Genomic DNA, 16,583 nt, shown 5'->3' with positions numbered 1-16,583 from the left:
GGCATTTTGCCTGAACTTCCGGGCTCTAGTAATAAGTGAGAATAAAAAATATTTTTGTTGGTAAAAATTACGTGTAACATAATAATTAGTGTTAATTGTAACCATTTCTCTTGTTCTCCGGGGGAAAAAATTACTACGCATTTCATTCCACACTATTAGCATATATATAAGAAAACTCTTCAGCACTCAAACGGTTAAAATAGTTGGGCTTAACTCATGTTTAATAATTAACCCGTCACAAGTTTTTGAAGTAATGTTACACAAATAGTATTTTGTACACCGTTTTTGCCATGATATTGCGCTCCGGTTGCACCCTTCCATTTTCCATTCTCTACATGTTGCCTACATATTAGCAAAGATAAATCGAAAAGTAAATAACGCCACGCCAAAGCAGGTAAGGGGTTAAACAAATGCCCCGTAAGAATTAACAAAAATAATTCTATAGCTATTAATTATTCAGATGCATTTGTTAATGTAATTCACCCTAGTAGATAAAACTAAATTTTTGACTAAAATCGGTTAAAATTGTTTTAATCTATCCTAAACACACAAACGAAAATGTTCAATTGAAACGAGTTTCTTCTTCAGAGGTCTCTGTCCTCAACATTCTGGATAATTTTTGAGTTTTCTTGTTATACTTATGATAAAAATTATTAAATGCGTAATAAAAATTACCGGGAAAAAAATCGGCGAGGAAATCATGAGAAGATTAGGCTGTTGTAATAAATACCATTTAAAAAAAATAACGGATCTAAAAAGTAAGCATAAAAAATATGCCAAAAGTTCGATAATTATTCCTTTAAAAAGTAAAGACTCAAATTCACGATTCGTATTTTCTATATTGTTTGAAATATATTGTTATCAGGGCCGGATTTAAGTTTGGCGAGGCCCCAAGCTACTGAAAAAGATGGGGCCCTTATGAGTTCAATTCTATTTATATACACCTGAGGAAAACTGTCATTTTTTATTGTTGAGTATTAACATTAAAAAAATTTCTTTACGTTACATTTTGCTTTGCTGCTCAAAATCCATAGACTTAGAAACATGAAATTATGAAGGTGTGTAGAAAATATACAAGGACTTAGAAAGAAATACAAGAAAATACAATTTGATTATTAGTTTTATTCTTTTTATGACCACCGTTGAAACACTGACTCAATTTTGAGTTTACAACTACTAATGTTTAACTACGTAGCCTTGTAATTTTGAACTCAATGCAGAAGACAAGGGAACTTCTGGATCAGTACCCAGAGGTATTGATTTGTTATGAGAACTTAGTGGACTTTGTGACCCAGACAGATTTAGCATGCACCAGTCACCATTTTATGCATGGGTACTCTTCGGTCAGCTGGATTCGAACTCCCATTCTCATGAACACGAGTCCATAGTCCTCAACCAGGCTATTATAGCCAAACTATTCGTTTATTTTATAGCAGTCATTGAACAGTCCACTCAATTTCGAGTTTCGACTACTAATGTTCTACTCCGTAGCCTCGTAATTTTGAACCCAATCCTGCAAACAAGAGAACTCCAGGATCAAGTATTTGATGAAATTTTTGCCTTCGTGGAGGACGTTTTGATGGAACCAACCCGCATTTGAGTTACATGGAGAGGAAAACCACGAAAGCCTCCGACGGTTAGTCTAACAGCAAGGGGTCTCTAACCCATGATCCGTCTACCACTGAGTATATTTTACGTCAGCACTGTGGTCGGTGCAAGCCGGGTGTAGAATTCATATCGACCAGCAGCCATCACTGGCATTCGAACTCGGTTCACCTCATTCGAAGGCAAATGCTCTATCCCTCGAGTTCATCTTCACTGAGTAATAACTTTGCGGGGGGTACCAATTTTCCAATTTCATTGATTTGCATAAATTTAGTCATCTTTAAAATGTAAATGGCAATCGTAATTTTTGTGTAAAAAAAGGGAAATAGCCGTTTTTCCTCATATCTGCAATGATTAATGAAAAGCAACCACAAGGGTTAGTGAGCAAAGTGAACTAGGGGCGGAGCCTTCTAGTTTCTTAAATAATTGTTAAATTATTAGTTTTACATGCATACTTTAAAAAAAATAAGAAAAACATTTTTCAGTATAAAGAAATAAAAAACTGTCATCAGCTGGATTAAAAGCCACGATCTCAGTTTCGTGTTAGATTTCATAATCTACAGCCCCAAATATGCACACCTGCCTTGCGAATTTTTTTTTTTTTTAAATTTAATAAATTAAGTCATTTGGATACTTGACATTCTTGATTTTGTCGAAAATTTCTGGATATGTTTGTTCTTGATGTAAAACTTTTAGACTCGTGTTTTTCTCCCTTTCAATTTTGCGAAAAAAAAAGTTTTTTAAAAAAAATTTGAGGTGTCAAAATAGAAGGCTCTCCTAAATTTTGAGAAAAAATATCTGTTTGCATGCGACAATACAGTACCTTTTATGAAATGTGAATCATGGTACTGACCACACTGAGAAAAAAAAAGTATGGTCAAAACTATTAGAATATAGTAAAATTTACGTTATTTATGAGAACACTAAAATACAGGATAGTTTTTTTCAATATTGATCTGGTTATGACTTCTCATGAAATTAACATAATTTTTTGCCATGCTGTTCGGTAGTAAATGTGTTAAATTTTTTAATTTTATCACGATACCTTAGAAAAGTAGTTCCAAACTGTTTTCTATGGAACTTAATGGTTTTAGAGCGAATTAGTACTTTTTACAACCGGGGATGAATACTTTTACAACTTCTAGTTAGTTCTTTTATGATCTCTGATTATATTTTGATCCAACATATAAATCATATCGTATATAATCTTTCTGTTTCCTTTATTAAATTATTTGAAGTAAAATACCAATTAAATAGAAATGGCATTTTTTAAATGAAAATATATTTCTAAAAACTAAAAGTGTTGAATGTTGATCAAATTAGGAAAAAAATAAGCATTTATAAAATATTACATTAATATTTTTTATCGCACTTTTCAAATCAATATGAAATAACTAAATTCTTTTATAAAGAAAAATGCTTTCTAAATTATAATTTGTATAGCGTTCATAACTAGTTTAATTACATACTCTAGTAACATATAATTCGGCTTATCTTATTCATTTTCAGCTTTTGTATATGTACCAAAAATAAATTCAAAATTGACTAGATATAGCACAAGGATTGCAAATTTAACTATCGGCTATAAAACCTTATTTAAGATTGTTAATGATAAAACAATGAAAATACTTCATTCCTCTAATTAAATATTTTTGAAAGTCTTTTTTTAGGTTATAACGTTCACAATTATCTTAATAAACTTTAATCGTAAGATAGGGTTTCGTAGGGGGAAGCCTAAATAATAATTGGGAACCGCTGCCTTAGAGTATGGCATAATAATCACTAATTCGGTTCATTTTATTTTTGACTTTTGCATTTTTATTAAATGTGTGGTAAGAGCTATAATTTTAAAAACCTGAATTTTCGATAAACTGCTGCATTGTGAACAAAAAAAAATACCAAATGAATGATTTAAATACCATATATTTTGGTTCCGTTACCAAAATTGTTTTTTTCTTTCTTCTTTTTTGCGAGAAGTGTCGTAATTTTTTCTCCGTGCGTTATTTTGTGTTCTAAATCTTTCGCACTATTTATTTAGACATATATACTAAAAATGGCCCTTAGCATTGAATGTCAAATCCAATCATGGAAATAAGGCTATTTTTTCACACTTTGACTTCTACACTTATTTTAAATAGGTATTAATATTACAGATAAATTTTTTTTATAAAACCAATTAAACTAAGTATACCAAATTCATTTAGAAATAGTATAAGGAATAAGAAATTAATACCTTACTTTTTATTTACATAAAAAGTGTGTATAGTCAACAATTATTTTATATTTTTAAACACTTCGATTAGAGTTTAAAAAGCATCCGAAAATGTAAAGAAAAAAAATTATAATGAGCTTCATAGGGCAGCAGCTCCGAATAAAACTTGCCCCAAGCTACAGCTTATACGTAAATCCGGCCTTGATTGTTATATTTGAAACCCACGTGAATATCAATAACAGCGGAAAAAACAATCTAAACATTACATCGATTAACGGTACAATAGGCGTAAATTAAGCGTGTCAAAAAGTAAAAATACTGTTGCTCAAGAATAAATTTAAAAACGATGAATGAAAATCATTACGGGGATTGAAGTGCAGAATTTTTACTAAAATTTGCTTCTAAAAGGCATTCACTTCGAGATTACTTTCAACTGTTTAAAAAAAAAATGAGAATACAAAATTTACGATGCAATTTTTCATCGGATTTTAAAACTTTATTCTTTTAAATTGTTCACTCCTACGCAATCCTGTTTGAACGCATTCATATTCGATTGACAAGAGTAAACTAACTTTCGATATCTTTTGTTTGATTCAAAACAAGGTCTTAGCTCTGCTAGGAATACAAAATACATTGCTGTTAGCTAGGAGCAAATAATTCCTTCTTTAAGAGCAGGAATGGTTGGACCACCTAATTTTTCTAATAAAAAAAAGTATTCACACACTTGAAAATTAGCTACTTTTTAGCACAGAGGCAAGTAAATACTTTTTTCAATATTACTAAGATTAATAGAAAAATCACTTGAATAAGTTACAGTGGGCAAATATATTTGCTAACAAAATTAGCTAGTAAAATCATTGGCGATTTTCTTACAACACACAGATTTTTCCTAACTGGCGATTCTTTTACAGACAAGCAAAAGATATATAAGTGTTGAAAAGTACTAAAAGAAACAAAGGGGGAAAAAAACGGTAGTCAGACAGTATCAAAAGGCTTTTTATTTTTCTTCCAGTTTCATTAAAAAAATTAGTCAAAGAGTCCAAATCCCATGTCGTCATCTTCTGACTCTGATTCTTCTTTCTTAGCCTCCTCTTTAGGTTTAGAATCACCACCTGCTGGAGCAGCTGCAGATGTGGCAGCCACAGCAGATGCAAACTTAGATGGGTCTTTCAAAAATTCTTTAGACTGTAAAAGAAAAATTTAATTAGTCAAGGAAATACTGCCTAAACTAATTTGATTTATTCAAATGATTGGATTTTAGATACCATTTCTGCAGCTTCAAATGTAATATCAGTTTCAACAGCAATTGCAATAAGATTCTTCAAGCCATTCACAATAGAATGAGGAGCAGATGCTAATGTTGGATATCCTATCTCCAATGACACTGAAGCAACATTCATAACACCCTAAAAAAATTATTAGACACATGAATTCAATAAATTAGGAGTAACCATCATTAAGACAAACATCCCTAGATACCAGGAACATAAAGACTATATGATTGAAATGTTGCGAATTATGTTTACTCATAATTTCACTCAGTAATTTCGTATTATAATAATGTATAAAAAATATTTGTTTATTTTCTCCCATTTTGTAAATTTATTTCTTCACAACAAACAAGATAATTTCGTTTTATCGCCATAATTTGTAAAAAAAAAAAAAAAAAAAAAAAAAAAAAAATTGGGTCATTAACTAAAACGTTAAAGAAAACCGAAATCTCAAAATTTAAATACAATAATACAAATTTTGCATAAGGAAGTGCACTATAGTTCATAAAGTCTATTCTTCCATTGCGGGTTGACACCATTACTAGATAACTTCGATGAGATTTTAAAACTCTTCCTTTATTATACGCAATAAAGTGATAATTGTAACAATTTTATTGATTTTTTAATAATTACAATAATTAAAAAAAAAAGAACTTAAAACTCAGCATAAAATTTGATAGTTCTGACTTAGGAAAGCATGTGCTATATTTTAATGCATTATGTTCCATGCATTCTACCTATTTTCGAAGTAAAACATTCACAATAACAGCCAAGTATAGAATAACTAAATGTTTAAATTATAATTATATATTTGTTTTAAATTATGTTATAAATTTACATTTTCCAACATAATTAAAAAAAACGTTCAATATTTCAATCTAAGATCTTTAAATTAAATTAAAACGAATGAAAGTAATCAGAGAATTTAAGCTAACAATTGTTTGTTCAGACAGCCTTTTGGCCATTGATATCATAATACTGCATTATATAGCCAGAGGGTTCTGCCATTTCTGGCACTGACCTAATGCAATATTCGTCGAAAGTATCATCATAACAAACAATTTACATAACAACCTATCCATCAACATTCAAATAATCAATTCATTTTAATTTTTTTGTTACTTAATATCACTAACATTAAATCACACAAAATTTTTAAATACTAGATAAGTAAAATAAGTTATACAGACCTCCATGAATTTAGCTCTAAGATCTTCACTGGTTATGTCCAAAATTTCTGGAGAAAATACAGTGCCGGAATCATATACTTGACGTATTTTTAATCCATAAGTGAAGGGAGAAACGTTTAACATGTTAAGCAAAGTTGCTTCAGAAGCTCCGACTTTATCATCTTTCTTAATTAAATGAATTTCATTCTGAAAAATACATTCAAAATTAACAATAAGTTAATATAATTTTTTAAAAAGTGCTTGACAAAACTGTACTAATGGATACTATTTATCAAATAAAAATTAAACAGAGAATCATGCTAAGTTTTAAAGCAAAATCCCCTGAAATTTTTTATAGAAAAATAAAAAAATTTCAGGATTATTTATTTTCTTCAACCTTTCGGTTCACAAAACACTAAACTCCATGAATCATACAAATTTAAACTTGAAAAGCATATTTAAAATTTATTAACAGAATTGGAGTGATTAACAAAACCTGGAGGAGAAAAAAAGGCCTGAGAGTTGTGGTTATCAAACTAAACATCCATTTTAATTCTTTGACACCACAACTTAGGCAGACACAAGAAGATAAGGGCCGAATAGATTAATAATTACTTGTAAATTTATACATATCATAATCTTGCACATAACTCTTAATAACAAGTAAAGAAAGCAGAATACAATAACTTCAGTTGCTAGTTTTTCATCCTAAGTTTAATCATAGGTTCTAGCTTTTCATCATTTCAACTAACACTTAACTAGTAACAGGCATTTACTCTGTGACTAGTGCTGTATGACGCTAATTACTTCATCATAATAAAAACAAAAATTTGATTTTCATTGGGTCAGCTAAAAGAGATAATCATTAATTGCATCATTGCCCAATGCTATCATCATACCCAAATACAGGGTTGCCACAGAAAAAAATGAATAAAAGATTCTTAAAACAACTAAAATTTATTAAATGTCTTAATGATTACATACCACGAACCATATCATGATTTTATATTTAAAAAATGAGTATATTTGCCCACACTTTTAATTACTAGAATTCATTCAAAAATACTTTTCATTAAAAAGAACAATCCTAGCCTAAATTTTTTTTTATCGATTGATCTAGCTCACATATATGGTGAAAAGTGATTACTCAAATTCGAAGTTCACACATTATAAGATTGTATTAAGTTTTTTTGCTTGTTTTTTTTTTTAAATCAGGCAAAATTTCATAAAAATAACTGTTGAAAAAGCAATAAGGAAACATAATAGACATAAAATGGAACCAGTGCAAGTTGAGGGCATTCAAAAGAAATGACTCAGAGCATACAAGCAGGATACAATGCAATACACACAAGTAGGATACAATGACAACCTCAGTTGCTAGCTTTTCATCATATGACACTAACACTTAATGAGTAACAGGCATTTACTCTGTGACTAGTGCTGTACGACGCAAATTACTTCATCACAGGTATAATCTGTCTTAAATCAAAACAAAAATATGATTTTCATCGGGTCAGGAAATAAATGCATAATCATTCATTGTATCATTGCCCAATGCTATCATCATACCCAAATAACTATGTTTAATGCTATTAAATAATCTAACAAATGTATGCCATGCTAGGTATAAGTTCTGTGTAAGAATATCGGTTATTGCTGGATAAACTGTCATGTCACAGGCTTATTATTTTACAATTGAAAATGACAATATAAAACATTATAAACAGACTCCAATAAACTTTATATACTAAGTGAAGTGAAACATTCCCCTCGGATTGTTATAGTAAAATTGAAAGAGATAATATTAGTTCGAGGACGAGTCAACCAGCAAACAATGTGTATATAATCAAAATGTTTTTAAATTGAACATGTGCTGATATGTTAATTATTTAAAGATAATTGTAGACGGAAAGTCTTGCTATCGACTACAGAAATTTTTGGCTGAAATTTCATGTGATCACTGAACATGATTGATCATGGTTTTTAATAACTAGTCCTTAAAGCAATGTAAATACATCCCAATGAAATATCTATTATGGGGGAATAAATTTCAACTCAACTACTCAATAAAATATTTAACCTATTGGGTCAGGAAATAAAGGTATAATCACTATATCATTGCCCAATGCTATCATCATACCCAAGTAATTTTTTAAAAACAAAACTGAATATGCTAGATTTAAATAAAATACGTATGCAAATACCTCAGATGTCAAAGTATCATCATTATACACTAGCACATTTGGAGTAGCAGGCATTTACTCTGTGACTAGTGCTAATACGACGCAAATTACATCATCATAGGACTAATTACACCAGTTAAATCATAGAAATTAAAAGATACATGCTATTGTTTTGATCCTTAAAAGACCTACCAAGATTTCAATTGTTCCCTTTGAAATTTTAGTTGGAATTTGCAAAGCTTGGAAGAAAGAAGTCTTCTCGGGACCCAAACCAGTATTCTGCGGTTGTAAGATTACATCACAAGGAGCAAGAGCTCCAGCTCTGGCAGGAGCTTTCACTTTATTATCCATGATCTTATCTCTAACTTCAACCAAGTCTTCTTTGGTAAAAACAAAACCAACATTTCCACGGATGTGAGGAATGATCCTAGAATAATAAAAAAATGCTTATTATATATATAGCCTACGGATTCCGCCATTTCTAGCTTAACGAATGTAATATTCATGGAACAATAGTGTTTAGCTTTCTCCCCATAGCAATCAAAACTGGATACAAGGTATGATATAAAAAGTAATTAGACATATTTGACAACAGTGCTTGCTAGTACATATTTAAGAACCCAAATATGAAAACACACATTTACCTCTTTCCTTATTTTTGAACAACTTTGATTTTAAATAAATAGTACATACTGTCTCAAATTTTACTTCGATACATCAAAAATCTAGCTAAGTCATCTAATGAACTTTCAAAAATTATATATTTCATCCATTTACTTTTTCAATAGGAGCATCTTTAATTTTAACCTAGATTTAATCAGTTAATGCATTTGATTTAATAGTCTATTGACTCCACTAGAGACAATGAGCACTGAAAAAACTATTAATTCAAAATCACGAAATGTTTATACTTTTGGTAAAAATGTAGATTATCCACTCCCTTGGCACTATTATGAAAGTTGCAGATTTGTGGTGTTTTTATGGACCCCCCCCCCCAAATAAAACCAAGTTAACATGGAAATTGAAATCTCAAATTAGAAAACTCCTAATTTTCAGGACATTTGACTAATTGAAATAACTAAAAAGTTCAATAAAATATTCAGCAGGGGTTGGGTTAAACTACACTTCAAATATATTTTTTATGTAGTCATCATTGAGGATTAACATCTTTTGTTCAGACAGCCTTTCGGCAACTAATTTCAAAATATTGCACTATATAGCCAGCGGGTTCAGCCATTTCTGGCACTGACCTAATACAATATTCATGGAAATAATCATCATCACAATCCTATGCAGTACCAATAGATTTAGAACTAATACCAATAGATAAGAATGTACAGTGGGTGATCGGCCAACGAACACTTTCACAAAAGATTTTTGTGTTCGGACAACGAACAGATATTCGGATAATGAACCGGAGGACAAAATATCCGGAACACAAAATAAGATCACTGAAAGGAGAAATGTTTAAAGCATGTTTAGTATTGATAATTACTAAATGAAACTTGAATTAACAATGAATTTAAAGGTCATTCAATAATTATTATTATGACTAAAATCAATCCTGAGAAAGAGAGAAAAGCAATCGACATTGGACATGTTCTTCAACGCCCTATAAGCAAAAAATGAAAAGGACTAATTAATATGCAAGACTATATGTACGTATTATTTTTTAAAAACTTACTAAGAAATCATAAATTTTTTAAAATTTAATTTTTAGGGTCTCCAGAACGAATTAATCGGTTTCACATAGAAGTCTATGGTGAATCGATGATTGGTCAACGAACAAAGTCCTGGAATGGATTATGTTCGTTAACCGATCACTCACTGTACAGTGTTTCTCATCCCTATTTAATCTGAGAAATATTTTAGTTTTTTTAGTGGACAGGGGAGGTTGTAATCATTTACTTTGAAATTCACATAACTTTACTTTAAAATAAATTATATTCTAGCTGATTATCACTTATACAATTAAATAGGTAAGTTAATTGATGGCAACTTAAACATTACTAATGTAGTCATGTACTGTACTGTCATCAAAGCAGCAATTATAGGTAACATCAAATTTTCAAACGATGTACAGAATGATGCCAGAACTGGTCTGCAGTTGAGAAACCAGGGCCTACACTAATTGTGTATTATAAGTATTCTGTTATTACAAACTAAGATGAAAAATTATTTAATCATAGAAGACATATTATTCAATAAATTCTTATTGGGTCAGGAAATAAAGGTATAATCACTATATCATTGCCTAATGCTATCATTATACCCAAGTAATTCTGAAAAAGCAAAATTGAATATCCTAGATTTAAATTAAATACTTATATAAATACCTCAGATGTCAAAATATCATCATTATACACTAGCACATTTAGAGTAGCAGGCATTTACTCTGTGACTAGTGCTAATACGACGCAAATTACATCATCATAGGACTAATTACTTAAGAATCACACACATCATATACATGCTCATAATATTCTTTACGTAACAGGGGTCTGTCTAGGTTTTTCAGAGAGATGCCTATTTTGTGAAAATTTAGACATAATTTGTGAAAATTCAAAAATTATATTAAAAAATTAACACAAAAATATGGATTTATCGTTTCGTAAGGGATACAAAAATAAAAAAAGCATTTTGTAAAACTTCTTCCTAAAGTTTAATTTGTGAAACTACAGCTAGTAAATTCAGCCTGGACAGACCCCTGCGTAAGTACCCCAGATGTCATATCATTAACACGTTGAATGCCAAGCTAACTTCACATGGCTTGTCTGCCTGGCCAAAATTATTTTCTTAGTATGTATTGCACTAAATTTTTCAAACCATTTCAGTAACGCTATGATATAAAAAAATTTCTGAATTATGTGTTTCTAATAATCTTGGCGTAGCGGGTCAGTGGTGACCCCCGTGGCGCTATAAACAAATAACTTAGTGTCAGTCACCAGAGACCTCCATGGCATTCAACATGTTAAACCTGAGTTTTCAATCAGTCTTTTATTCCCACCTTTGAATAAGCATAAGTAATTTTTTCTCATGCAGCGTGACTGGAATACACTTTCTATTCGAGATACATTTCCTATTCATATATATTTACATTTAAAATTAATGAGTCAAATTGTACACTCTTTTGAACCTTATATATAATGTTAACTGGTAAAATTCATCCAAAGATTTTGAGCTCAGACAGCTGATTAGCAAATAATTTCACTTTACAACATCATATGGCCAGGGGGTTCTGCCATTTCTGGCTCTGACCTGATGAAATAATCAATAAAAGCTATCATCATGGCAACTTATTTAAATCTGGTGCTTGTTAAGAATAAAGGGGAAAGAAAACCCACCTACTTCACTTTGTATTGAAATATATTATAATTGTCTGAAGTAATTGTGACACAGAGTGAAAATCCCTAAATATTTTATGCGCAAAGCTAAAGATATCAATTTATATACCATAATTGTTCCATATTTAACATTCTTTCTTAAATTAAAATTCGTAATTACTTACATCGGTTGAACCAGTTTTAAGCTGCGAAAAATAATCACCTTTTAATTGTAAATGACATTTTTTTTGAAGAAAAAATATTTTTTCACTATAGGAATTAAGAAAAAAAGGGGATCACATTCGTTTAAATTTCCATGCACAAAACCCCTTAGCAAGTCAGAAACAGGGTGCATAACCAGATTTTTCAACAAAAAAATAAGCACTTTATAAGCATTCAATTTTTTTTATTCACTTTCAAAAAAAATTAAAATAACCAGGATCTGTGAAGTTATAATAAAAAAAAAAATCTTTTCTATCGCTTAAAATTCTCAGTTTATGTGCATAAAATTCAAAAACATTTTCACTAACTTCACATAATCATGATAAAATAACTAGTTTCTGATATATATTGCAGAGAAAATTTTGTAAATCATGCATCTTTGTAATTTAGAACAGCAATCGACACGGCAAAGAAAAAAAGATAGAAAATAAAGCCCTTTTTACAAATCCCAAGTAATAGGCTTTTAAAAAATGTAAATCAATAATGAGCACCTTTAAAAAAACGCAAAGCACCCTGAGAAATTGTCAAATAGGGTATATATAACATTCTTAATGTACCACACTTACTTTTCCAATGCTGGATTATTTTCCATGTGACCTCTTATGGCCTTTCTTATCATGGTGTTCTTCCCCATAAGCAAGATGGCATGCTTTCGCAAAGACAAACGGATCTGTTGCATTTGTTTAGAACCGACATTGTCCACTCCAACAATGAAGCACTTGGGGTACTCATCCAAAAGTTGCTGAAATATTTAAAGAATTAGATGACTGAAAACACTTTAAAAACAAAGACTTAAAAAAAGACTAAACTAATACTCACAACTAACTTAAGAAAGTAGTTGCTTTTCCAGGTTGCTCTGTCCTCCCTGCCCATCGTGTAGATCAAGGATTACTCTATTCGAGTTTAAGGACTAGAAAGAAAAAGAAGAAAAAAATCACAACACAGTTGTCTTCCAATTATCGTAGACAGAACTTATAAAGCCAATAAAATACAAAAATTAAAATTGGAAAAATTAACTAGAACAAATGTTTTCTATTTCTGATAAAAACCTGAGAATAAGGTTTGATTTTTAAAAGTTGTTTCAAACAATAACAAAAAGTCAAACATTTTAGAATAGCAAAATTATAAAAGTTCTTATTTTGACAATACTTATTTTCTTAGGAAAAACAGGCTTCAATGTAAAGCTTTTCAATAAGAAATTATGATAAAAATGGAAGATTTCACGTATAATAAAAGCTTTAAGTTATAATTTTCAATCCAACAAAAAAAAAAGAAAACCCTCTATCTTCATATAAATGAATATTTGTACTACAAATTTTTTAAACTATCCAACTGATAGGCCAAAGACAGGAAAGACATAATCAGAGAAAAAAATTTTAAGATTGTTCAGGAGATTGTCAAATTTTTGTTTAAGCTTGTAATCCATGTGATTATAAATCCCGATATGAGGCTTTTAAATCATATGAAACTCTACATCGAATTTAAAAAATCAAAAATACAAATCACGATGCGTAATTTTTAGATCAGGATGCATAATTTTAAAATCGCGCAATATTACAACCGCAAAAACGAATCACGACATTGGATTTTAAGCTCGTGTAGGGTTTTAAAAGCTCGTAAATACAAATTGCGATATTTGTTTTTTAATCTCGTAAATAAGAATCGCAATGTACAATATTTAAATGGCCTCAATAAGAATTGCAATGTTCAACTTTTAAATCAGGTGAATACGAAAATCGATGTTTGATAATAAAATCGCGATTTTAAAAATGCAAAAATACAAAACACGATATTAGATTCTTAAATCTCGTAAATACGAGTCATAATGTACGATATTTAAAAAGCGTAAATAAGAATTGCAATGCGCAACTTTTAAATTAGGTAAATACGAAAATCGATGATTGATATTAAAATCGCGTGAATAAAAATCGAGATATTTGCAGAGTCTGGACTACTGATTTCTAAAAGGCTTGTTTGAATTGTTTTTGGTTTACACAATAAATAAAAATTTACAAGATTAATTGAATGAGCAAATAAATATTTTCACCACAAATCCACCTTTTTTTTTGTTTGTTTTCTCTCCAAAATACAAGAAGCAGCAACGTGCAAATTACGAAAATATGAGCTATCCCGCCGACGGATAAAAAATACGGAAAATCTTATTCTCTGCGCGTGAAATCGGAGAAAATATCTAATATAAGTAAACATGTGGAAGGATTTGCAGCTAGGACGTAGTTTGAATTTTGTTTTTCTTTGAAAATCGTAAATAAATACAATAATTTGACTTCAACGACTGAATTTTTTTTTTTAAAAAACGGGATATTTATAAATTAATAAAAAAAACCAAACTTTTAGAGAATCTGAGTTTTTGATAAAAAGGCTGCAATTCGAGAGACAAAAGCGAAAAAAATCTCATCCCTGTATAAAAGTCAACCAGTTTTATCCCAAGGTAATGATTTTTAGAGAAACTTCAGAGGGAGGAATGAGGACTTCAATAATTTTGCTCCGCAGAAAATTAAATTCCTCATAAAATTTTTAACTTGCGCAAAAAAAAAATTTCAGCTGAAATTAGCGGAAAAAAATGGAAAAATCTGAGAAAAAGCGGAAATCAGCGAATCCACGGAAGAATCTCATCCCTGGGTACCACTAAACAGTAGTAAATTCAGCCTGGATAGGCCCCTGCTTAGAAATTGCCATTTAATAAAAATTGAACTAAATGTGAATTAATATATGTACTAAAAAGAAAAATCGATAATCAAACAATATTAATGTAATTTGGAGAAACAAAAAAAAATCACAATATAATGGGGAAATTTCTATAATGTGATCTGTTGCACCAACAATTGCCAAGGTGACAAATTCTTCAATTTAATAAAAAAATAAAAAAACACATATAGATATTTGCCAGGGGTGGCTATGAGTCATACATTTCAAGTTTGTACCTTCCAGCTTTTTCTGTTTCTTGCAAACTGCTGCTCAGAAGTTTTAAGACTGCTATTATTCTGCCACAGATCACATACAGAAACCTCTCATAAAAGATATTGAGGCCTATGATGCTTAAACAATTTTGTTACGAGCGATTACTTGAAAAAAATATTAATCTTTAGTACTAAAATCCACATGAAATGGTAGTAATTCTTCTATGAGAAAAGTAATAAATCGTCTAACTATTATTGAAACTAATGATTCCTTATAAATGTTAGGATTACTAATTGAAACAAAAAATAACATTCAAAAGAAAGAAATAGTTAACGGCTTGATACTGACTTTCGAGCATGAATGGACTAAAGATTTAAACAGTTCTGACTTCATCGATTCAATTTTTTTCCCCTTACGGAGAACGGATAATCAGCCGGTTATATTCTCTTTAATGAGACTTACTTTATCGATTAGCAGTATTAATCAAGCTTGTAATAAGCTGAGTACAATAATAAATTGATAAGGAATTTCATTTAAAATGTGCAAAAATCAGGAGAAATCCATGTAAGTACACAGCTATGATTTTAATTTTAAGACGTTATTGAATTTATATCAAAAGAAAATAAAGTCTCTAAAAACAAAATAGAAATGATATAAAAGATTGATAGTAAAACTAATCTTATTCAAACTATTTCTGAGTTAGAAAATCTAACGTAATTTATGTCCCATCGTATAAATTAATGTTTTCGAACCTTATTAAGTTTTAAAGATAATAAATAATATATATATTTTAAAGTATAATTAGCATATATCGCTGTGACATTTACTGAAAATAATAAATTGACATATTTTAAAAGATTATTAAAGATTACGATTTCTTTATAAAATCTACTTACCAAACGACGATGTTAATTCACGTTGTTATGAGAAAATAACGTTTATTTCTCTTCTCGTGGAGAGTGAGTTGCGTTTAGTTGAAGTTGCTGCTTTTAGGAAATGATTTTCTGCACTATTCTCGCTGTATGTGCACTGTTCTCGCTGTACCTCGTTCATTTAAAAGGTTGCAATGTTTATGTATTTTTGCAGTTGGTGAGAAGAATTTGTATGAGTCTAGGATTACGGTTATTGAGCAAGAAATATTTTTTCCTTAGAGATCCTGTATCTTATGTAGCTGAAATATTAATGGCAGTTTTTTTTAATTACGCTGTTCAGGGTTAAAGGAAAATAATTAGTTATCATACTACCTGGCAAAGTTTCCCATAAAATTTGCTATCTAATCTAGCTTCAAAATCATGATAAATGTAAGACACTTTTCCAACAGGCAGCAGTTGAGTGTGTGTGACCACTTTATTTAGCCTGCAACGGAACAGGGGGTGCATAATATTAGTCTCCTTTAAGCTGTTCTACTGTTAAATGCTCTACTACATGATCAGGTCATCTGGCCACCTAGGCAGGGGAGTAATCCTCTCTTCAGAGGACCATGTCTTCAGTTCATTCTCAAGACATGCTTCGCTGACTTTTGACAATAGTCTGTTGTGCAGCTCTAGTGCTTAGTAAATATGGTACTACCAGAGTTCCCCCCAGGATTAAAATAGGACAGACTTTTTCCTCACAGAAAAGTGTGTATTTAGTTTGGATAAGGCACTCACCATTAAAATTTATCAAAATGTATATTATAT

General features: G+C 30.3%; 1 protein-coding gene across 6 annotated transcripts; it reads right to left on the bottom strand.

Annotated features, from left to right (window-relative positions):
• Positions 1–4,795: 4,795 nt before the first annotated feature.
• On the bottom strand, positions 4,796–16,364 carry RpLP0 (ribosomal protein LP0). 6 transcript variants are annotated; one of them, XM_043050037.3, is made up of 8 exons: positions 16,149–16,364; positions 15,801–16,075; positions 12,805–12,895; positions 12,552–12,727; positions 8,633–8,867; positions 6,279–6,464; positions 5,083–5,223; positions 4,796–5,002 (listed from the first exon to the last, which is right to left on the bottom strand). In XM_043050037.3, the coding sequence occupies exons 3-8, from the start codon at positions 12,856–12,858 to the stop codon at positions 4,844–4,846; spliced, it is 951 nt and encodes a 316-aa protein (XP_042905971.1). In that variant the 5' UTR covers positions 12,859–12,895; positions 15,801–16,075; positions 16,149–16,364; the 3' UTR covers positions 4,796–4,843. The 6 variants fall into 6 exon arrangements, with proteins under 6 accessions (XP_042905971.1, XP_071038617.1, XP_071038614.1 ...); XM_071182516.2 differs by lacking the exon at positions 16,149–16,364 and having other exon boundaries at positions 15,657–15,808; XM_071182513.2 differs by lacking the exon at positions 16,149–16,364 and having other exon boundaries at positions 14,913–15,801.
• Positions 16,365–16,583: the final 219 nt, after the last annotated feature.

The sequence above is a fragment of the Parasteatoda tepidariorum genome, chromosome 4 (genome assembly GCF_982258835.1).
Source record: "Parasteatoda tepidariorum strain Cologne lab strain chromosome 4, Ptep-v5.0, whole genome shotgun sequence".
NCBI lineage: Eukaryota > Metazoa > Arthropoda > Arachnida > Araneae > Theridiidae > Parasteatoda > Parasteatoda tepidariorum.
Note: the sequence above shows the minus strand (reverse complement) of the source record. Positions and strands in the feature narration are given on the sequence as shown.